The 21,591-nt window shown below is 54.6% G+C and overlaps 3 protein-coding genes and 1 long non-coding RNA gene across 11 annotated transcripts; 2 read left to right on the plus strand and 2 right to left on the minus strand.

The window, feature by feature from the left end:
* Window positions 1-90: 90 nt before the first annotated feature.
* On the minus strand, window positions 91-2,939 carry ZFAND2B (zinc finger AN1-type containing 2B). 4 transcript variants are annotated; one of them, XM_085553112.1, is made up of 9 exons: window positions 2,687-2,939; window positions 2,060-2,154; window positions 1,854-1,985; window positions 1,601-1,752; window positions 1,434-1,517; window positions 1,285-1,354; window positions 1,051-1,127; window positions 641-719; window positions 91-526 (listed from the first exon to the last, which is right to left on the minus strand). In XM_085553112.1, exons 1-9 carry the CDS (start codon window positions 2,937-2,939, stop codon window positions 488-490), a joined length of 981 nt encoding a protein of 326 aa, XP_085409238.1. In that variant the 3' UTR covers window positions 91-487. The 4 variants fall into 4 exon arrangements, with proteins under 4 accessions (XP_085409238.1, XP_015724542.1, XP_085409237.1 ...); XM_015869056.2 differs by lacking the exon at window positions 2,687-2,939 and adding an exon at window positions 2,287-2,386; XM_085553111.1 differs by lacking the exons at window positions 91-526; window positions 641-719 and having other exon boundaries at window positions 754-1,127.
* LOC146760063 (uncharacterized) lies at window positions 2,862-9,737 on the plus strand. Of its 2 annotated transcripts, none has more exons than XR_014948248.1 (3): window positions 2,862-2,981; window positions 7,377-7,442; window positions 9,277-9,412. It is a non-coding gene; the product is annotated as an uncharacterized LOC146760063 (long non-coding RNA). The 2 variants fall into 2 exon arrangements; XR_014948247.1 differs by lacking the exon at window positions 2,862-2,981 and adding an exon at window positions 4,655-4,847 and having other exon boundaries at window positions 9,277-9,737.
* RETREG2 (reticulophagy regulator family member 2) lies at window positions 2,898-14,981 on the minus strand. 3 transcript variants are annotated; one of them, XM_015869052.3, is made up of 9 exons: window positions 14,468-14,981; window positions 14,195-14,301; window positions 9,839-9,869; window positions 8,974-9,109; window positions 7,680-7,764; window positions 6,797-6,934; window positions 6,405-6,499; window positions 5,358-5,493; window positions 2,898-4,322 (listed from the first exon to the last, which is right to left on the minus strand). In XM_015869052.3, the coding sequence occupies exons 1-9, from the start codon at window positions 14,680-14,682 to the stop codon at window positions 3,571-3,573; spliced, it is 1,695 nt and encodes a 564-aa protein (XP_015724538.1). In that variant the 5' UTR covers window positions 14,683-14,981; the 3' UTR covers window positions 2,898-3,570. The 3 variants fall into 3 exon arrangements, with proteins under 3 accessions (XP_015724538.1, XP_085409231.1, XP_085409232.1); XM_085553105.1 differs by lacking the exons at window positions 7,680-7,764; window positions 8,974-9,109; window positions 14,468-14,981; XM_085553106.1 differs by lacking the exons at window positions 7,680-7,764; window positions 9,839-9,869; window positions 14,195-14,301; window positions 14,468-14,981.
* Window positions 14,884-21,229, plus strand: CNPPD1 (cyclin Pas1/PHO80 domain containing 1). 2 transcript variants are annotated; one of them, XR_014948241.1, is made up of 9 exons: window positions 14,884-15,029; window positions 15,166-15,268; window positions 17,734-17,815; window positions 18,382-18,502; window positions 18,585-18,713; window positions 18,842-18,903; window positions 19,116-19,233; window positions 19,745-20,972; window positions 21,191-21,229. XR_014948241.1 is itself a non-coding variant. In XM_015869053.3 (8 exons), the coding sequence occupies exons 1-8, from the start codon at window positions 14,955-14,957 to the stop codon at window positions 20,375-20,377; spliced, it is 1,323 nt and encodes a 440-aa protein (XP_015724539.1). In that variant the 5' UTR covers window positions 14,884-14,954; the 3' UTR covers window positions 20,378-21,229. The 2 variants fall into 2 exon arrangements, 1 of the variants encoding a protein (XP_015724539.1); XM_015869053.3 differs by having other exon boundaries at window positions 19,745-21,229.
* Window positions 21,230-21,591: the final 362 nt, after the last annotated feature.

The following is a 21,591-nucleotide window of genomic DNA, read 5'->3' on the forward strand; positions in this document are numbered from 1 at the left end:
TGTGGGATGGCCCCGGGGAGGAAGCTGTGAGCCTCAGGGACCCCAGCAGAGGGGCAGGGCTCTGAACCACCGCTTCTCAAAGCCACCCTGTGCCTTGGCCATGCCTTTATTTTCTCCCAAGCAGCACTATGACACATCAGCACTCCCTCACCCCACCCCGAGCGCACCGCCAGCCCCTGCTGGAGTTGCCTGCAGATGCCCCTTCAGGTTCCTCCTGAGGAGATGACCCAACCAGCAGCTGCTGTGCTCAGCGTGTGCTCGGGTCACCCTGCAGCCCCCACTTCTCCAGGAGCGTGCTGCACCACCTGCATGCAGGGTGAGATGTCGGCGTGTGCTCGGTGGCTTGCTTAGAGCCCTGGGGAGATCAGGTGGCTCTTGGTGTGCCACCAAGGACCCCACAGTGTCCACGTGCGCTGCCACGGCTGCTCCTTGTGCCACGAGCGGGATGCCACGTCCACCGGCACAGCCCCCGTGTGCCTGTGACATCCTATGACATGCTGCAGTTGGACGGCTTTGAGCCGTGTCCCTGGCAGGGCAGAGAGCATGCAGTGAGCAAGGTAAGGTGGCAATCTTCCTCAGCCCTGCATGGTCCCAAGGAAGCAGAAATGGGGGAGCCCACAGTCAGGCTCAGCCTGCTCACCTGCCGCTGCTGCTGCTGGTACTCAGCTTCACTCGCTGACAGCGCCCGTGCCAGTGCCAGGTCCTCCTCCTCCTGCGTGCTGTGGGGACAGCGGTGCACCGTGTGCCTGGCACCCCATGTGCCCACCCCACTATGTTCCCGGGGCTGCTCGCGTGCCTGTTTTGCAGCACCAAGCAACGAGCCCATGGGCTGCCAGCCACCCCCTGCAGCTCTGGCTGTGCCCATCAGCGCCAAGCAGTCAGGAACCAGCGTGTCCCCCCTGCGCTGCCTGGCACTGTCCCCACCCAGCAGTGGGCTTAGCCGCAGCTCGGGGCTCTTCCCTTTTCCCCAGCACCTTGCAGAGCAGGGCCATCATGTGCAGCCCCGTGCTGCGGGCAGCACCAACCCCGGACAGGCAGAGCAGGCTGTACCTGGGCGGCTGCGCCGAGCCACGTGCCGACTCTGCCAGGGACATCTCCAGCGCCCGCTGCAGCGCTTCCTCCTCGCTCTGCAACAAAGCCCCTCGTCAGCAGCCACGGCTGCCCCTGCCCAGGCTGGATGCTAAGGCAGAGGGAGGCAGCCCCCATCCTCCTCCTCCATCCTCAGCTCAGCCCCTTTGGTGCTGCCAGCCCCCAGCACACAGGGCCCCCCACCCCCCCACTCACCAGCCCATTCTGCAGCACGGCAGCTGGCGGGGAGGTGCTGCGGACCTGGGGCACAGCGGCTCCCACAGCTCTGCAGACAACAGGAGAGAAGCTGGGCGATGCCACAGAGCTGTCGCCCATCGGGTACAAAGAATGGGGCTGGCACTTACCTGGCAGGGGCAGGGCAGGGGGGGCTGCTCGATGTGCTGCCGGCTTGGGGGGGTGACGCCTGGGCCCTGGCAAGTGCAGCGTGCCTGGGGAAGTGTGTGTGCTGGTGGTGAGCGGGCGGCACTATGCACAGTGCTGGGGGCAGTGGGAGCTCTGTTCCAATGCTCACCCTGCTTTAGAGAGCGGCCTCCCAGCCCCAGCGCAGTCGTGGTCCAGCGGGTGCCGGTGCTTCAGGCAGTAGTTGTTGTGGCACTGCTCGCAGATCACCTTCATCATCTCCTTCTGCTTGCAGCCGGGCTTCAAGCACTTGTTGGTGTAGATCTACGAGCCGTGGTGTCAATGAGTGGGGACCCTCTGGGCACCGCCCGGCTCCATCCCCGGCACCTCCCCATCGCTCGGGTCTCGGCTCCGGGGGTTCCCACCTTGCGCTGTCGCTGCGCGGGGTCGGACCTGCAGTCGCGGTCGATGTGCTCCCCCACCACCACGTCGGGCATCTCGCCCCGCCGCACCGGGACCGGCGTGTTGCACAGCGGGCACACGGGCACCTGCACGTCCTGCGGGGACGGGAGAGCGCCGGGAGCACCGGAATGCGGGACTTCGGGCTGCGGGGCTGCGGGGGGCCGCTCACCTTCTTGTACGCGGAGCTGCACTCGTGCTGGGCGTACGCGATGTGGTCGGTGCAGAAGATCCGCTCGCAGGCGTCGCATTTGAGGGGCAGGAAATCTGCGGGACGCGGGGTGGGCGCTCAGCCCCGCAGCTCCCGCACGGCCCGAGCCCCCCCGAGCCCCGCCGCCCGATCGCGACCGCGGCTCCGCCCCCCGCTGCTGCCCAGCCCCGCGGTGCCCCGACCCTCACCCAGGCGCTGGCAGGCGGCCCACGAGCAGTGAGCGCCCAGGTCCGGGAACTCCATGGCGGCCCCTTTCCCGGCCGCCCGCACCGCGCCCGTTTCCGTCCCGGCGTCACGCGGGGCGGGGACGCGGCGGGCACCACCCCCCGGCGGTCACGGGGCGGCCCCGCGGCGACGCCTCCTGTTCTCCACCCCCCCGGGCAGCGAGCTCAGCTCCGCTCCTTCCTCCCGCTCCGGATCCCCCCATCCCGGGGCCCCGCGCGGCCCGACCCAGAGGCAGCCCCGGTATCCACGGCCGCCAACCCGCAGAGCCGGGCGGGGGACACGCGACCACCTGCCCGGGCTGCGCTGCGTCCTGGTCCCGCAGCCACGCAGGACCTGCCCCCTCCTCCCTCCCCTCCCCGTCACCTTCCCGTTCCCTCCCGTCCCAGCAGCGAGGGATGGAGCCGTCGAACGGACACGAAGCGCCGACCCTGCGCTGTGTAACAGAGCTTCCACGTGTTCCGACGCCCCGCTGCGGTTGCCGTGGGATGCGGGCACAGCCCGGAGCTGCTCGGCACCCCGGTAACCGGCGGCTCGAGGGACGCACGGCGCGGCCGAGGCAGGAAGAGACGCAAAAGCGGGGCCAGGAGTGAACTTCATTGATTGCAATACACTCCATAGCCACTCAGTAGCACAACTCCGATCAGACAGGGACAAACAGGTACCGCCCGACACCGTGCTCCAGCAGCCACGGGAAAGATGCCGACAGGTTGCAGGAAGGGGCTCTTTGTTGCTCGTATCCCCTCCCTCCCCCCCCCCGCAGACCCCCAGCCCCCAAAGCTGTGTCTGACTGCGCTCCCCCCCCTCCCCGACCCTCCCCTAAAACGAAACCGATGCGAGTTAAAATTATTTACACTTTTTAGCCATTTAAAAACCCAATCGAATCAGATTGCGTGTGTCCTACTGGGGGTGCGGGTATTAGCAGCAGCTACAGCTAGCTCAGTACTCGGCGTGCAAAACCAAAGACAAACAGAAGACAGACCAAAATACGGCACCATGACTAGGAAGCGTTTGCAGGGCTCGGTGTTCCGTTGTGGCGTAGGGGGCAGGGCCGCATCCCGCTCAGCCGGCAGGGGCTGGGCTCTAGAAGGATGGAAAGGATTCGTTATTCCAAACACAGCACATCAACACTCAGGCGTTTCCAGCCCGGTCAACGCAGACGTGGAAAACCCGCTGCACGTTCGCCACGTGAGTTCTTCCTTCCTTCTTTCCAGCGACGATGGAGGTCGAAGGGGGTGCACGAAGAAGACCTAGGACAATGATGCTGCTGTCATCGCTGCCTCCTCCTCCTCCTCCTCCTCCTCATCTCCTTGCTTTGGCAGCTCAGCAAGCACAGCAGAGGGGGAAGCCGGAGCTGGAGTGGCAGGAGCCTCTTGCCCTTCCCGCTCCTCCCCAAGGCCCAGCTCTACATCCATTTGCTCCAGCTCCCTCTGATCCAGTAGCTCAAAGTCATCGGCTTCCTCCTCGTCCTCCGGCGAAGCTGCCGCCTCTGCCTCCACCACTTCGCTCCCTGACAGCTGTGCTTGGAAGCTCAGTTTCTCTTCGGGTTCGGTGGGGAGGAACTCAGAGAGGGATGGCCCCTCGCTGGCCTCTGAGGAGCGCAGCAGGGCGGAGAGGGTGTTCTGCACCGCCGTGGTAATGGCAGTGGTGACGATCTCCTCGCTCAGCGTGTCGATGCAGATGCCCAGGCCCGGTGCAGGGACAGTCTCTGGTTCTGCGCTGCCTCCTGCCACCTGCCCGCTCCCGTTGAAGTGTGTATTTACAAAATGGAGAGGAGACGCTAAGCGAAGGATGGAGAGCTCAGAGTCCGCAGCCTCCTTCTCTGCTGAGTCCAGCTCACGGGCAGCGTGGGCAAGCTCAGGACCCAGAGGCACACCAAAAGCATCTTCATCGCTCTGTGGTCCCAGATCTCTGGAATGATATTCTTCCACCGAGGGAAACTCTGCCAGGTCCTTGGAAAATGACTCCTCCGGCTCACTGTGCAGGCTCTGCTGATCCAGGTCTGGAAGGCAGCAGCATTAACATCAACATTAAGGCGCGGGTTACCTTGCCTCGACCCAAAGCGCTGACGTGTCCCATCCGCTTTCTCCCAGCTGACACACCACGGCTCCCTTCTGGGTCTTGTCCCAGCTCTGGGAGCACAGGTTATTCCCCTCTCCCAGTGGCACTACTCACTCAGAGTGTTCCCTTTCCTATCCTGCTCTATGCACTCTGTGCTCTGAGAAAACCCACCTTCCTTTGCTCTCACTGCCTTTTCCTCCCCAGACACTCAAGCGGCCACATCGGAGCAATTGTCTTTATATTCCTCACAACTGACTGAGCTTTTGAGTTGCAGTGGAAATGCTATCACAGCTTGCAACAGTGGGAAGGCAGGGCCAACCCAGGGGAGCTCAGGTGCATGGAATGCATTGAGTGACCAGAAGGGGTGGAGCCAGGACCTCCAACTTCCCAGACCTCATTTAAGGGTGGGCAGTGGAGATGAAGGTGTCTCTTGCTGGAGGTCCTTGCCAACCTGAGCCTTCCAAAGGTAAGCAGGCTTTCTTTATTTGTGTCCATGGCTGCTGCACTGGGGCTTGTTCTCACCTGTTATAGCCTAGGATTGTGCCACCCTGATGGTACTGCTGTACTTTCCATCACGTTGTAGCATTACATGAGTCTGGCAGGGTGAGCTGTCTGGCCTGTTCCAACCAGTATCAGTGGTGTATGACTATACTATGGCATTATTTTTGTGGGTCTTCTCTACCCCTGTGTCCTCTGCCATCTTGCAGGGACTTTGTGGATGGCCTTCCTTCCTTTCTGGAGTGACAAGGAAGCATTGGCTTGTGGGACAGTTATCAGAAACCTATCTCTAGTCCTGACCAACTCTGTATGGCCCATAAAGCCACAGCATGCTGTGTTGCCACTTCTGCTTCCTTCTTTTAATGTTCTTCCCCTTGCAAATAGCTGAGTTCTCTCTGTGTCATCCCATTTAGAAGAGCAGTTGCACTGGGTCAAAACACCCTGGGCAAGGGAGGCAGCAAAATGTCCCACTATGTACCTTCAGAAACATCTGTCAGCTGTGGGGTGGTAGCCCTTGAGACAGAAAAGCCCCCGCTCTCCAGGATGGAAGCCTCTTCATCAGAGAGCTCGGAATCTGTGATTGACAGTGCCAGGGCAGTTTTCTTCACATCCACCTGCATAGGATGAAAGTAGAGTGACAAGTTCCTATATGTCTGACTGCCAGTGAAGCATCTCCACATAAGCCAGAGTGTCTAGGCAGAAGTCCTTCTTTGGAGAGAGTGTGCAGGGACAGTATGAAAGCAGAAGGGATGTGACAAAGTGCTTTCTGTGCTGCCAGTGAGGGACAGTCACAGCTCACTGGCTTTCCTGACTGCTGGAAGCTTTGCCTGCTGTCAGTGAAGAACCCTAAAGAGCCAGTACAAGGTGAGATCAGCCTGAAGGACTCTCACAAGACATTAATCTTTCTTTTAGGAACATCAAGGAGCAAAACACCTCTTCCCTCTTGCTTTTGCGCAAGGCACAAAGAAGCCTTTCACGTGTAACAGGAGCTCAAGTATCTGCATTGCTTTGGAAGTTAAAGCTTCCTGCTTTACCCTACGAGCCTAGCTCCATGCTCAGGGCTCCTTTAAAGGTAAACACTTGGCCCATCTCCATGGTGCATGAACAGAGGAGACCTCCTGCCCTCAGTCAGACGTGGTGAGACAATGTAAGAGACACTAGCACTGCTCATCTTCCTTTCCTAGCTGTGAGCAGAATGGGAGCCTCCTGCACATTGTACCAGCACAGCTCAGGAGACTTTTGTGTCCTCTGAGCACACAGCATAAGCAACAAAGCAATTCTTCAGGTCAGCTGGTGGCTGGGGCTTGGCTCCCCCCATCCTGCCTTACCAGTTCTGCAATGCTGAATTCTTAATAACCAGATTGGTTATTAAGCAGTCATCAAACAGATAAGCTTCCTCCCCGGGATTCTGCAGTGACTTGTTGGTGTACTGTTTACCAGTGTGGCTGTACTCATACCACTTTTGGTTCTCAAGATGCCACAGAGAAGAAGGACTGGTTCCTGTATAGGTTTGCTGTGCTCTTACCACTGGGGAGAAGCCTGATAGCTCTGCCTCGCTCTCACTCTCCGTCTCTGCTGTTGGCTCATCACCTGCTGCAGGCTCACTCTTCACTTGTCGCTCTATGAGTAAAAAAAGACGAGTTTATATGAGACTGAAGGAACTTTACTCTTTTATGCATCACTCACCCAACACTTCTACCCTATAAAACCACACAGGTTTACCAGAATGTATGAGTTTCCAGAGACAACTACAACCTGTTGTTTTTGTTTGCTATACCCAGGACAAGCCCTCTCCTAAACCCTCAAGTATCATTTTATTTCATCCTGCTCTGTCACAGCTACTGATTTCAAACACACTCTTCCCTTGTGCCTTTGCTAAGGCTTAACCATGGAGTCAGGAAGAAGGTGAATGCTTACTCTTCTTCTCATGCTTGTGGTGCAGTGTCTCTGCCTTCATACTGTAGTCCAGTTTCATCAGAACAGGCTCCAATCGTGTGTACATCCTCTGGATCAGCTCATGGTAGACCACCAGTGGCCAGAGAAGAATGCTGAGCACTGCAATGAACAGAGGGTGAAAGGAGTGTAAGAGGAAGAACAGGCACTGTCACTCTGTGTCAAGGGAAGTGCAGCTGAACTGAATGTGCTTAAAATCCTCCTTATTCATTCCAAAGCTGCTAAATTAGTCAGGTTTTCCTAACCAACGGCTGTCCATGTTTCAGTATGGGTTTATGTTAAAATGAAATAGAAGCCCTGCACTTCAGCTACTGTGTCTCAGCCCCAGCATGCAACAGAGGCCCTGAAATAGGGCATTCAAATAACAGAATATAAGCCAAAAATAACTGAAACTTTGAGAAAGGTAGAAGCGCAGACACATGCCAGCAGCAAAGCACCTGAACCTCCTCCAGAACCAAGCAGGGACTTGGGATGCAGCTAGAAAGCCTTATTTGCTAAACATATGCTTTCTTTAATAACTCTCAAATGGATTTGTTCACTGTAGGAAATGAGAAACTGCAGCTCTCTGCTTCTCTGAGACCTCACCAGCACAGCCCCAAGGATAAAAGAGGTAAGTAATGTGTTAGTGATGGCTCCCTCTCCTGACTTTGCAGTTGCACTGCATGCACACACTCAAAGGAGGAATTCCCAGAGAGCACTGCTCGTATTGATTTATTATCTAGCAGATAACCCTGCAAACAAACAACCAAAAACACCACCAAACCCACGCATGCTTCTACCAGCCTATCAACGGCACAGTTAGGTCGTGTTTCAGGGTATGTCACAAGAGAGAGCTGCTTATACTCACAAATGATGTAGGAGATCATTATGCCTGGAACATAGTGTCCAACTACAGCCAGAATCAGGCAGCCTGAACAGACACTCATGCAGAACTGAAGGAAGAGAGGAACAAACAGAAGTGACAAGAGGCAGAGATACATTTATGCAACCAGTGCAGGCAACCCAGTTAGAACAAAGAGAGGAATGTTCCTACAAAGCTCAGTCCTCCCTTCTTGCCCTTGCCACAAGCAGTATAAGTGTTTATTTTCTTGCTCAGCTTTGCACTGAGGACACTCAGATGCTGATGGTCACAACTCGGATGGGTTGGTTGGGTTAAGCTTTAAGCATTACAAGTTCAAGCACAGGAAGACATGTTAGAGTACGTCTCCTCTGAAATGTTCAGCGTTTTTAAGATTAGCTCGTACTATTCTGACAGAGGCTGAAAGTTGTTAGAGCCACTAGATGATGTGCCGCTGCTCTGCAATAAACCAGCTGGCAGAACCCACACTCCCACCAGGCCAGGTGCTTCTTCTTCTGGAGGAAGTGAAAGGACAACGGTGTAGCCCTGACGGTTTGTCTTGAATTCTCCTAGGGATGAGGGGAGGTGAAAACAAGCACCCTGCAAATCAGGGTGTGCATTAAGAAGCTGACTACATCCAGCAATGAGGAGCTTTGTTTGTAACACAGGGGCCCTAGAAAAGCTGGAGTCCTCTAAGGGCTTTGTTTCCAGTGGTTGTTGTTCCCTACTGCCCACTGCTGAGGCAGTGTTTTAACAGAAGAGCAATCAGCAGTGACAGAAACCCACTCCTTTTGGCACACTGGACCCCCAGCAGCCAGTCTGTCCTATCTTTGTGGTGCTGAGGTAATTCCTGCCTACAAACTTTTCCTAAACAAAGTTACAGCCATTAGAACACGGCTTCTGGCATACACTCAGGAACACTGCTGCACTTAGGCTTAGCAAACTGCAAGATAGGTAGGATCAGCTTAAAGGGTTGAACTGAACCTATGAATGGGGCAGAGCCTGTAGGCTCCCCTTTTCACTCCTATGACCAATCTAAGAGCTTCCTTTGCACGCTAAGCAATACAACTAAGTAAAGCTAGCTATTCGCAGAGGACAGTAAGTTCAGGTTCTGATTACAAACTCTAGAAGCCAATCACTCATGACTTAAGCTTCCCAGGGCAGAGTCTGAAAGGAAGGAACAGCAAGTGTTAAGCAGGGATAGCAACTGTAAAAACATTGATTTGACATTCCTCCATCTCTGGAGGCCGTTAGCGATGAAAAGAAAAGCCCCTGCAGGGAAGAGTAGGTATCTCCAGCTTACCTTGGCAGGATTTTGCCTCTTGTACTGTAGCAGTTCCTGCAGGTACAGCCTGAAGGTGACCCAGCTCTCTGCCAGACAGTGGCACAGCTCAGGGACACTGAGCAGGTGAGGCTGTGCCCCTGAAGTCACCCCCTCACTAGAGACAGACAAGAGTGAGAAGACAACCTTTGAACATGGTCTGTTTGGTTTGGGGGTACACAGGGACATATTAGTCCCTAGCAAAGGCTTGACAATTCTGACTGCATCTGCAACTGAACTCTGGAACAGACACTTGATTTGTAGACAATTTTTGCTCTTAAGCAGGAAGAGAGCCAAGAGAACAGCTGAGCCAAGCAGCAGCAGCAAACACACGTCACAGCATTCCCATGCCACAGGCCCGAGATGCAAAGCAGATTGCCCAAAGCCACGCAGACAGAAGCGCTGGAGGTGGAACCAGTTAGGTGGCCCTCTCTGGCACCAAGTCTCAGGTCAGCAGAGCGCAGTGCTCACACCTATAACCACAGCTGAGCATGGAATGCCAGCTACGCTGCCACAGGCAGCACGTATGACCTGCAAAAGTCAGTCTCAGGGATTTCTTGCTCTCTTCAAATAGTTGAGGATGTATTCAGGCAAGAAACCTGAGAGTTCCTAACATCAGAAGCACCTGAGCTTTACTGCTGCTCTAAGAACATTAACTTTCCCCAGTCTCAAACAGTGGCTCCCGAGCTGATAAACAGCTGCCAGTGCACAAGAAACCGCTACCAAGGTTTCACAGCAGGAGCCATGCAGTCTACTGAAAACAACAGAGAGGGCAGGTGAGATCAGCACAGTAAACGAAGGGATCCCCACTCTCGTCTTGCACCAAGGAGCACGTTACTGAGCTTACCTGTCCCCTCCTGGCTCCTCCGATGGCTGAGCTGTAGAGAGAACAGAGAACAATCAGCCAAGTGAGAAATAAAACTTGACAGTTTTGCCACTCAAATAGAGCACAGCTGGAAATGTATCATCTTCAGCTAGGGATGTACCCTGGGGACTTATCTGTGCACTCAAGCAAGCAGGAATCACTGGCTCGGAGTTTGTATTGTGCAAGCTCTGGTGAAGGCTGAAGTCCCACATGCCTGGACAATACCATCCCTATGAGATGTGGAAGCAGCCTGAAGACAATCACAGCTGTCCAGCCCTTGTCACTCACACAGGACTGCCAGCACAGTCACTGAGCTGGGTAAAGCTTCAGCTGCTCCCTTGGAACTCATCATGGCACTAACAGGTCTGAGCTGCATCTCTCTGAGACCAGATCACAGCTCCTGGCAGGATGCTGTGTACAAATGCCAGAGATCTCACTGCTGTCTCTGCCCTTTCCCATGAAATTAAGTACTAAATAGCAGTCTCATGCATAATTATCTAATTTTAGGGCTCCTTCATGCCTCCTGACAGCCCTTTGTGCCAGCAAGGCACGGATATAACTATACTGCTAAGCCTGGATAAAAACAAGGCAAAGCTTCTGCCATTCCTCTCTGCACCGGTGACAGTTAAAAGAGACTCCACACAGTGCTGAAGGCAGGAGTGGTGCTCTAGCCAACAACAAGCTTTGGTCAGGCCATCCAAGAGGTTCTGAAGATTGCTGAGACATCGTCTCGCACACCACATGTCACCCCATAAGCAGGACTGAACTAATGGAACAGAGTTTATGTTCAAAGGTCAAGCCACTTGCTAGAAACGCGCTTCGATGAGCAAAAAAGGGTTTGAAGCCATCAGCCAGATGCAAGGCCCAAGAGTGGCGGTGACTTCCCCATGGAAAGCAGCCTCGTCACCGTTCTCCCAAGGCAGGGGAAGCTGGGCCAAGTATGTCAGACTCCTCCTACCACCGCAGGCACCACAGCAGTGCAGTGGAGCGGGAGGCCATTTGCAGAGGGGAGGAGGCAGTTCTTTGAGAGCGTGACCCAGATTTCCAGTAATCGGGCCTGACAAGAGGAGTCAACTGCTCTCAGCCTGGACTGCCCACAAGCCATTGGTGTGGCTGTTAGGGCAGCAGGAACTCAGGCTGACTGCCTCAACGTAAGAAAGGAGTGTTATGGATGCGGTTGTACCCCTGGGGGGCAGTTGCTTATCTTTCACGACTGCTGCTGCTGTATTTTGTTATTGTGTGCAGACATCTAAAGCTGCTTAATCCCAGCTCGCAGAAATCCAGCTGTCTCTCAAAGCATCATCTTTTATCTGCAATGAAGCACCAAAAAAATAGCATTTGGCATCAGCCCCTCTGTGATTGCTGGCTGTACCAGCTACCAAACGAGGCACTGGGATGCCTGCCATACTCCACTGGACAGATGCACCAGCAACACAGTGAGTGGGATGGCACGGGAGCTCCAGACCACTCAGACTGGCTGCCTTTGTCCAAGCCATCAAGAACACGCCAGCAGAGGGAGTGAACCAGTTCTCCTCAGCTGCTTCTGAAGGCTTCAGAGACTTTTGGGAGCTGCAGCATGTCCACGTGACTTAAGCTCTCTGGCAAAACAAGGGCTGTCTTTAAATCAACAGTATCTTGCTTCATGTGGTAGTGCAGTCTGCCTGCTGTCCATCCCAATGCACCGGAGCCTCACAGCAGCTGGAGGAACACTGCATCCACACTAAATCCAGAGAGCAGTGCTGATAGGACGTGCTGGCTTAGGTAAGGCTTAACTCTAACCTGTGCTGCAATACGGCCTAGCCCCAGTACAATTAAGCCAGCAAGAACACCCATCTGGCCTCACATCATCAATAACCAGCTGAAATCTTGCTGTCAGCTTTTCATACCCGATGGTGGATTAATACAAACTGCTTGACATACAGCAGACTCTTCTGAGAGAGAGCAGGCAGCCACACAAGAGTTTAGGTTACATGCTGGTACTGACAAGTTAGTGCTGATGGATTCCTTGACTCTTACAGGTTTTCAGCACTTCCCCAAGAGACATTCCTCATCTGGGTATAAACTTTAGCTACAAAGCAGGGGCCCTCTTTAAGGAATAGCAGCATTCAATCGCAACCATCCCTGAATGTGTTTAAAAGCCATTTGGATGTTTTAAGCAGTTACATTGAAATGGAACCTGTGCTCATGATAAAAATACACTGTCCCATCTGACAGGGCCTGTAGCGGAAAGGCTACACAGCTTGAAGCAGTGATTGAGCACCTGGTGGCAAGGCAGGGCCAACCCAGGGGAGCTCAGATGCTTGCAATGCACCGAAGGACAGGAAGGGGTGGAGACAGGATCCATCCCTTCCCAGACCTCATTTAAGAGTTGGCAGTGGAGGTATCTCACTGGAGATCCCTGCCTTGTGGAGGTCTTCTAGAGGTAAGCAGCTTTTCTTTCTCTGTTTCTATGTCTATGGCTGCTGCTCTGGGGTTTTTTCTCATTTGCTGCAGCCTAGGATTATGTTATTGTTGCTGTACTTTCCATCTCGTCATAGGGCCTAAAAAGGTTGCGCATATTAGTGCTATTAGCATGTCTCTGATCGCAGTGTGTGAGTAACTGCAAAGTATACGTTGAGGCTTCAGCATTCCTTCAGGAATGCTCTAAGCGGTCACCTGAGACAGAGAGAACTGCCACAAGAGGAGGTTTGTGTATATACGTGCTGATTTGTAAAGGTGTGGTACTGACCTACTTCCAAAGGCTCCTGGAAAGGCTTACAGGAAGCACTGAGGAGGAAAGCCACAAAGCTACAGCTCTGCTCCAGCAGGAAGCGAGGGCCACGCGAGAATCCCTAAGCATTCAGCAGTGCCAAGTCAACAGGAGGCCCCTGAGGAATGCAGAACACTGCTCCTTCCTTGTAGAGGCTGAGGAAATGTGGTCCATATCAAAATCAGGGCCATGACCTAAGCGGGAATACCAGAAAGGTGGCACTGTTCCTGGTTTTCAGCAGCTGGGAAGCATCAGAGAGCCAGAGAGGAGTGGAATGCAGGGAGGAACAGCACTGAGGAGCAGCTCAGTGGGATGAGAGCTGACTCTGTACAGAACAGATGACATGGGATTAGCCAAACTCCTGGGCTGTGGGTGCTTTTTTCTTTCCTACGCCTTGTTCTGTATTACACAAATTGATTTCAGTATGGATTTCCCATTTCCTCTGTGACAACGCAACTTTTACAAGCCTGGTACTTTCTGGAGAGATTCCACCCCCCCTCCTTCCCTGCCTCCCATCTGCCTCAATAACACCATTCTGCATTGGACACCAAGCCTTGGTGTTTCTGGATGTGTTTCAAGTGAGATGTTTTGGGTTGGCTTGAAACTATTCCCTAAAAAACCAATGCAAATAGGCAGGAAATTAAATTGGCCGCTCTAGTTTGGCTGCCTCGCTACCTGAACCACACAAAGCAAACAGTTTGGAGACTACGGCTAAAACATATCTAATCTTATCAGGACTTATGTGAAAGCACCCTTTAAGTCAGTACCCTTGCAGGTCAAATAAAGGGCACCTTACAAACATGGATATAGAGGGGCTTTCATTCAGAAACCCTCCTTAGAGCAGGAGGGCCCCAAGCTGCCTTTGAACCACAGCAGCGAATGCAGAAGGCAGGTCTAGGTGCAGTTGTTTAAAAATACCTTCTGGTGAAGGAGCCACTTGATGACAGGATGGAAGGCTGCTGTCTGCTTCATTATGAGCCTGTTCTCCTTGTTGCTTTTGTGTCTTTTATTGGCAAAGCCCCTTCAATAAATGGGCTAGCTCAGCCAAGTGATGGGGCTTGCTGATTAGCTGCAGCCCAGCTGCTGCTCTGAACACAATACATGAACTGTCCCAGCTGCCACAGCTCCCTGCCTTCTACCTGCTGCACAGAGGTGGCTCTCTTCTGCTCTGCCTCTCTATGCTCTGTTTAACTGAACCCAGCGCAATTCAAGCTCCCATTTCTTTCTGCCAGCTCAGATCTGACATGGCCCTTCTTAGTAAGACCCGAAGGGAAGAAACAATGCAGCATAAACACTGCATCATCCCTCTCCTCAGCTTCCCTGCTGAGCTGGCTTGGACACCCTTAGTCACTCTCCCCACGAACTCCTTACAGTGTTCCTCAGCACTGGGAGCGACTGTGTCAGTTCTCAAGGCTGCTGCCTGCTGCAAAGGCTTGCTCAGGTACTTTGTGATACCTGGACGCAAGCAGGCAGGAGGCAGCAGAGCCAAAGCCTGCAGTTATAGTGCAGTTACAGACACAACCTCTGGCAAAGCCAGAGCTGTGACCATTGGAAACACGCCATTAGCTCCAGCACCACCCATCACATACCTGGCAAATCAAACAGGAACCTGGGCTTCCATCTCTCCAACAAGAGGACGCCGAGGAGAGACATGCTGAGGAGAAACAGGGGTCTCAGGGAAGTGGAGGAAAACAACCTAGAAACCAAACGAGACACCATGAGTGAGTCGGATGGGCAGGGGGGGCTGAGAGCAGAGCAGACACATCCGAGTGCTACGGGCCCCCACCCCCCGCCCTGTGCCCGGCGGTACCGAGTCCCGCACCGCCCGGTCCCGCAGCCCCGCGGTCCATCCCGTGTCTCACCATAGCGCCCCGCTGAGCGCGGTGGCGGTGAGCATGCTGTGCAGCGGCCTCTCCCATACCAGCAGCCGCTGCGCCGCCGCCACTGCGGCCTCCCAGCCCCGCAGCCGCTGCCGTAACGCCGCCGCCAACCGCTCCGCCGCCGCGGCCGCCGCTTCCTCCTCCTCCTCCTCGGCCGCCGCCGCCGCCGCCTCCTCGGAGCGGGCGGCCGTGGCCATGGCTGCTGGCGGTGGGGCCGTTAGGGGGCGCTGTGGCTGTGGCTGCCGTTACCGGTGCCGTTATAGCGGCGATACAGCGGCCCGGCCGGGCGGCACCGCCTCACGGGGACCGGCGGCCGATGGCGCAGTGCGCGTGCGCGGCACGGCCCTCGGCGGAGAAGGTCGGGGGGGGTGTCCCGGAAGCGGAAGGAGGCGGCGGGCAGAGCGGGGCGGGGCGGGCTGTTCCTGTTGGGGCCTTTGGTACGGCCGAGGCCTACCGGGCTGTGTGCGCCATGGGCATGGAGCTGAACGGCTTCCTGCTGGATGACGAGGGCGCCTTCTCCCTCAGCGGCTTCCAGGAGTTCACGGTGAGCCCCTACGGTACCGCCCCTACTCCCATCTCCGTTACCCCCGTTCCCTCCCGGCCCTCGGCTGCCCCTGAGCGGCCTGTGTTGTAGCGCTGTGCCGCTCAGCGCTGTCTGACTCGTTCCCGTGTGCCCGCAGTTCCTACCCCGGCACCAGCAGCTGAGCGAACGGGTACGGAAACGGCTGTACTATGGCTGGGACAAGGAGTGCAGCCTGGATAACCTCTCCAGCCCCGTAGCAGGTAAGTGAGCACTGTACCCGGCCGGCAGTGCTGAGTCAGGGTGGTTGGAAGCGCCCCAAGGGCCGCTAGCAGCACGGCAGCTGGTTCCCCCATTGCCAAACCCCTCCCTGCCCGGCCTCCTGTGTGCTGTGCTGTGCTGCAGGCAGCCTGCCAGCGCCTCGCATCTCTGCTCTGTGTTTATTGCCCTGCTGTTGTGTTTTTGGCACCTTGCTGTTGCCTGGAGTCCTTTGGGTTGTTGGTTAATTGCAGCAAGAGCTGTGTCCTTTCCCCTTATAGGAGGTGCCTCGAACGAGTTCTCGTGCTTGCTAAGCTTAGTTGTGAAGACCAAGGGGATAATTCCTCACTGTATGTGTGTGTTTTTTCCTGTTGGCTCAGCAGTGCTTGGGGGAGCAGGAGGGTGCTGCTGGATTGAGGTGCAGGTGATGAAGAAGAGGAGCTGTCAAGGGCTAGTAGTTCGCTAGTGTGCCTTCATAGCACAGCTGCATTGTTCTTTCTGTTAGCTCTATGTTCATGCAGTTTGCAGGAGGCACAGAGGGGGCTGGAGCACCTCCCCTATGAGGACAGGCTGAGGGAGTTGGGTTTGTTCAACCTACAGAAGAGAAGGTTGCGGGGTGACCTCATTGCAGCCTTTCAATACCTGAAGGGAACTTACTCCCAGGAGGGGAGTAAACTCTTGGAAAGGGCTGACAATAGCAGGATACGGGGAAATGGTTTTAAGTTAAAAGAGGGAAGATTTAGGTTGGATGTTAGGGGGAAGTTCTTCACTAGGAGAGTGGTTAGGCCCTGGAACAGGCTGCCCAGGGAGGTTGTGGATGCCCCGTCCTTGGAGGTGTTCAAGACCAGGTTGGACGGGGCCCTGGGCAACCTGATCTAGTAAAGGTGTATGTTTGGTGGCCCTGCCAGGCAGGGGGGTTGGAACTACATGATCCTTGAGGTCCCTTCCAACCCGGGTCATTCTGTGATCTGTGAGTGGGTGATGAGGTGTGCTTGTGTTCCAAGCTCTTGTGATGATCTTGATGGAAGCAGTCTGAAATCCCTTAGAGGTCATGTATGAACTCCTCCCAAGCAGGGAGTTGTTGGGTGCACAGTGTGGCAGCTGAGACCAATAGGGCACTCACTGCCTGGCACAGGCAATGCCCAAGAGTGTGAGGTTCTGCTCTGGGGTTGTTTTCACACCCTGTGCAGGGTGGAGCTGCTCCATAGTACATTACCAATGTTGAACGTTCAAAGGGCACATTCAGAAGAAGACTGTGTTGAGGATGATTAACTCTTAAGGCTGCCATTCAGTGAGGGAATGGCTCAGTTCCAGCTGCTGGGGCTGGGGAAGACATGCAGGGAGTATCACTTCACTGAGTATCGCTTCAGGCTTTTCTGCTCTTGCAGCTGTTCTTTGCCAGCTGCTGTCAAGAAAACAGATTTTAAAGCTATTGCATCTGTGCTATTGCTACGTGGGGTGCTAGTCCTGGAATGAGAATGGGAGCTCAGCAGCAAAATGGAGCTGGAGTTGCCTGCAGTGAATGCTTTTTGGCAAGGATCAGACTGTCCTGCTGTTAGGGTCCTATCAAATTGAGAAGCAAGATGGGAGCTTCTGATGCCGCATGCCAGCAGCTATCAGTCTTTGGCCTGGTAGTGTTGGAGTGCTGAGGTGTGTCAGCAAACAGGCTGAAAAGTGCTGGGTGGAGGAGTCACAGTGAGAGAAAATCACGCAGAGTTCCACACCAGTGAGTGTGATGGGCTGAGATGAGAAGCACACACAGTGATGAAGCTGCTCACCTGCCCTCTGTGATCTTTGACAGGAGCTGTGTGTCCTGGCTGCTCATGGGGAGCTTGCAGTGAGCTCCCATTGGAGCCTGTTGGCTGTTGTGGGCTTCAGTTTTGATAATTGGTACCTATGAAGCCAGGCAGGAAATGAGATGTGTCCAAACCATGCTCTCCTGACTGAAGTGAGCTCTGACACAGCAAGGACTTGGTGACCAGAGGCAACTGGATGCGTGGTTACACCATAGTGCTACTTCCATGCTCTGCTCATCCCTGTACACTCAAATGAACACACTGTCCATCATCATTCTGGGTACACTGACTTGGGGAGGAAGCTGGGTCAGCACTGAGGAGCAGGGCAACACTTGGTGTCAACATCAGGCCCCCAAAACCTCATACAGAGCAATTAGAAGGGACTGTCTGAGGTCCTGTGGGGTGAGGCAGGGTGTTAGCCTCTCTGTGCTGCTGCAGGTAACTCCCCATGACTCAGACGTGCTAATTAGGATCTGGCACTGCTGCTGTGTGTTGAATGCACACATGCTCTTCCTGCTTTGGTCTGGCTCTTTTCTGCATGCTTGCTTGCGTGCCTTGTCCCTGACACCTGAAAAGCCTGTCCTAGTCTGAATGAAATGAGGGACTGTGAGCAAATGATGAGACTCAGTGGGCTATGCTACGTAGGGCTCACCGTTTTTATTTCTCTGTCCTAGATATTGCTGTGGAGCTGCTGCAGAAAGTGGCTCCCAGCCCTATCCGCAGACTGCAGAAGAAATACGTGTCTCATGTGTCTCGGTAAGAAATAAAACCTGTCCTTCATGTCCCACATCAAAACTGAGAGCTCTGTTCTCACCTGTGACTCACTTCTGTCACCCCAGGCCAGCTCCAATATTGTGATTAGATACTGTTTAGTGTCAGAAAGGAGCTGGGGCCAAGTGAGAAGGTCAAGCAGGCATGGTGTCTGGTTGGTCCTGCTCTGTGGGATGCAGAGTTGCTCTTGTTAATGGGACTCTACTGGCTTGGATCAGCAGCTGAGCAATGCTTGTTGTGCAGCCAGGTTGGAACCTTGGAACAAGCTTTTGTAGATGCCTGGCTACAGGCAGAGGTGCTCTTTGGAGAACTGCCTGTGCCCAGAAATAGGAACGAGGGCTTTCTGCTCTCCACCATGTATCTCCTATGCTTTCTCTTGCTGCAGCTCAGCACAGTGTCACGGAGCAGGCAAGGCTGGATTGTGTCGCAGCCAAGTGCATAACTGTTTGCTGGGCCCCTTGCACTTAACTACAGGGGGAGAGAGAGCAGGCAAGTTGTGCTATGACAACATGCATGTAACCTTTGGGATGGCTCCTGTGTCATTCCCACAGGGAAGCTTGTATCTCACCGTGTTCCATGATGCTGGCGCTAGTTTATATTGAGAGACTGCGGCACCGGAACCCTGAATACCTCCAGCAGATTTCATCTTCAGACCTCTTCTTGATCTCCATGGTGAGCAGTGTGCGCTGGAGGGTTACTGAGTTGGCAGAAGGTCTGGTTGAGGCTGAAATTCTGTTCTTTATGCTGTTTTTAGATGGTTGCAAGTAAGTACCTGTATGATGAGGGTGAAGAGGAAGAGGTATTCAATGACGAGTGGGGAGCAGCAGGGAAAGTGGATGTCCAGACCATGAACACGCTGGAGATGAACTTCCTGAGTGCCATTGTAAGTGAAGCCTGGATTTCTGCTTTTTCCTTCATGCACCCCCATGAGGGAATAGGGAAGGATGTGTACACCTGCTGGTTAGCCTGATTGGACTGAACTGTATTGACCTGTTACTGCTGTTCCTGCAGGACTGGAGTCTCTACACAGACCCCCGGGAGCTGTTTGAAGTGCTGAGTTGGCTGGAAGGGCGGTAAGTTTGTATGGGGGGGCATCATCCCTCCTGCATCCCCATCTTTCCCACTGCTTGTTGCTATCTCTGCTGCTTTGAAATAAGAGCTTGGGTGCCCATGGGCTCTTCTTAGACTGTGCAGCTCCGTTCCACAGCCGTGGTGCCTCAAGTGGGATCTTCTGTAGAAGTGAGGAAGGTCCACGCTACAGACACTCTTCTTGTTTCTCCTGCAGTGTGGCCGAGAAGCAGGGCATGTGGCGTGGCTGGTTCACCTACACGGATCTGTGTGTCCTCATGGAGCAGTCCATGTGGCAGCAAGCACTGGGCCAGTTCTACCAGCAAGTGGTTAAGGTACGGGCATGGGAGAGCAGCTGCTTGCAAGAACATAGGGCCCAGCAGGCCGTGAGTTTAGAGTAGGACCTTCTTTTCCACTGTGAACTTCTGCTAGCCTTATTCTCTGCTTCAAAGGGAAGCTCTCAGAAACAAAACCATGCGGATTTGCAGCTGTCCTGCCTGAGACACCGCAGCCAAGTGTTGAGTTAATCTGTGTGCTGTGTTGAACCAGTGTCCCACAGGTGCAGGGGCATAAGGGAGTGCTAATGGCATATGAAGGGAGGTGGGTGCTAGCTGGGCATTTAAACAGGAACTGTTAGGTTGTAGCCAGGGCATTCAGTCCCTGATTTGCATGGGCTGTTTGCTACTCACTGTTAGGAGCGTGGCTGCCTGCTTTCTGGCCTCCAGCTCTGTGCTGCTGGAGCCCTTTGCCATCATGGCTGTTGGGTTGATGTGTTGGGGAGTGTGGGAGGTGGTCAGCCACAGGGAGTGTGCCAGTGGTCTGAGCTAATGATCTGTTTCTCTGCAGCTGGCCTGCCTCCTGGGTGTGGTGTACCTGACTGGCTTTGCAGCAGTCTTCACCTCCATCGCCGTTGTGCACCGGGCTGTGTGCATGAGGAGCACCAGCATTACAGCCCTCCATCCTGCACCAATCCCTGTGGAGAGTGGCTGCCAGTTGGGTGCCCAGCCAGCCCTGGCTCCTGAGCAGCCCCAACCCAAACTGCCTGATGTCTCCCCACCCAGCAGCACTCACTGTGTAGGAGAGAACGAGACGGCTGAGGAGCCGCGTCGTGGGGGTGTCACAGCGACTGCACTCTACCTGTGGGGCAGTGTGATGACAGCTCTGTCCTACGTAAAGGCACCCGACATAGCCCTGCACAAGAGCCCTCTGCAACCCCACCTTCGGAAAGTACCCACTGCCTGTGAGAGATCGAACCGAACTGCCCCTGTCACAGCCCACAACCAGCCTGGCCCCTTCGGACTTGCCGTGCTCCTGGCCCCCCCAGCGCTCCACTGCCATGCCTGCTCAGCTGCTGCTAGACCCACATGGGATGCCACCCCCAACCGCAGGGACTGGCTAGACCCCCTGGGTCTAAGGCAGTGCTTCTTGCACGCTGCCCTGGATCTCGGCAGAATCAAGAGCTTTATTTTTCCCAGCTAGGAACAGAGGACAGCACCTTTCCCCTTCCCTCCTAGTGTGGCACAACTCACTTCCTTGCACTTCTGGGACCTCTGATCCCTGGGGCAGCGCAGGGCTTATGACCTTGCATTATTTTCAAACCAGCATTTGTGTTCCCCACCCACCCAGGGCAGGGGGTGTTCTTCACTTTGGGGTGCTGTAGAGCAATGGGGCTGCTGGGACAGGCTAGGGCAGGGTTGGCTAGCTGGAGAGTTGAAGTGGGCTGTTGATTGTTTGGGATACTAGGCTAAAGGGGAGTGTTGTACCACTTCAAGCAGCAGATGAGTGGGCTTTGGTGATGCTGGGCAAAGGTGGTTTGTGGCACGTAGGATGATGGGGCAGTGTTTGCAGGGATTGGAGCAGAGAAACCCAGTGAGGGTGCAGTGTAGGAGATGGGGTGCCTGGGAGAGGAGGTAGAACTGGGGAGTGAGCAGCCTGACCTGTCTGGCCTTAGCAGCTATTCCCAGTGGAATACCACACCATTCCTCAGGAGTTACTGTGGCTGCACCAAGAGGGGACCTGTATGTGGCTGTGCCCCAGGGGACAGATGTACCCTGCTGGATTTGTAGATGAAGTGGTGAGTGTTTAGCTTCCTTATCCTGCCTGAGTGAGGCACTTGGGAAGTGGGGTATTCTTGGACCCCAGCTTGAATCCCATCTGCCTGCAGTTGTGAGCAGCGGTGCCTGACTGCTCCATGGGGCGGGGAGATGGCACTTTGTCTTGCTGACCAGCTCTGCTCTTTGTGCCCCTTCTTTTTACTGTGGATTTTACACCTGTTTTTTCACTCTTTTGTAGATGCGACTCTCTTCCAATAAAAGTAGTTCTTGCTGTGCACCTGCTGAGCCACTCCATGATGATGACATCAAGCATACCCACATGCAGCTGTGTTAATGTGTGTTTGCAGTTATACCAGGCAGAGTTTGCTCTCTGAATCAGGGTGCAAGGCAGATTCTGGGTGCCAGCAATGAGCCCAGGAGCACTAAACTCTTAGTTTAAAGTTTACTTAGTTTAAACCCTACTCTTGTAGGGCTTAAGAGGGACCAGGTTCTCTGGTGGTGGGGGGCAGGAATGACCTTGGGGCTGGTGCCAGGGGAGAGCAGGGGCAGTGAGAGTGGAGGTTCCCCGTCCATGGGGAATGCAGGCAATGCATGGCCTCCACTACTCTTTGCTCCTCATAGTCTGTCCAGTTAATGAGT

This window comes from Coturnix japonica, chromosome 7, assembly GCF_054131305.1.
Source record: "Coturnix japonica strain WE chromosome 7, WE-NBRP24, whole genome shotgun sequence".
NCBI lineage: Eukaryota > Metazoa > Chordata > Aves > Galliformes > Phasianidae > Coturnix > Coturnix japonica.

What these genes read in the sequence shown, in the direction of transcription:
- CNPPD1 (XM_015869053.3), top strand. Translation starts at nt 14,955, where the DNA reads ATGGGCATGGAGCTGAACGGCTTCCTGCTGGATGACGAGGGCGCCTTC. An exon ending in GCGGCTTCCAGGAGTTCACG is followed by an intron (nt 15,030 to 15,165) that starts GTGAGCCCCTAC and finishes GTGTGCCCGCAG; the next exon opens with TTCCTACCCCGGCACCAGCA. An exon ending in CTGAGTTGGCTGGAAGGGCG is followed by an intron (nt 18,904 to 19,115) that starts GTAAGTTTGTAT and finishes TTTCTCCTGCAG; the next exon opens with TGTGGCCGAGAAGCAGGGCA.
- ZFAND2B (XM_085553111.1), bottom strand. Translation starts at nt 2,939, where the DNA reads ATGGAGTGTATTGCAATCAATGAAGTTCACTCCTGGCCCCGCTTTTGC. An exon ending in AGGCCGCTCTCTAAAGCAGG is followed by an intron (nt 1,518 to 1,600) that starts GTGAGCATTGGA and finishes ACACTTCCCCAG; the next exon opens with GCACGCTGCACTTGCCAGGG. An exon ending in CCGTGCTGCAGAATGGGCTG is followed by an intron (nt 1,128 to 1,284) that starts GTGAGTGGGGGG and finishes GCTTTGTTGCAG; the next exon opens with AGCGAGGAGGAAGCGCTGCA.
- RETREG2 (XM_015869052.3), bottom strand. Translation starts at nt 14,682, where the DNA reads ATGGCCACGGCCGCCCGCTCCGAGGAGGCGGCGGCGGCGGCGGCCGAG. An exon ending in GCGCTCAGCGGGGCGCTATG is followed by an intron (nt 14,302 to 14,467) that starts GTGAGACACGGG and finishes TTTGGTTTCTAG; the next exon opens with GTTGTTTTCCTCCACTTCCC. An exon ending in TATCAGGCTTCTCCCCAGTG is followed by an intron (nt 5,494 to 6,404) that starts GTAAGAGCACAG and finishes CATCCTATGCAG; the next exon opens with GTGGATGTGAAGAAAACTGC.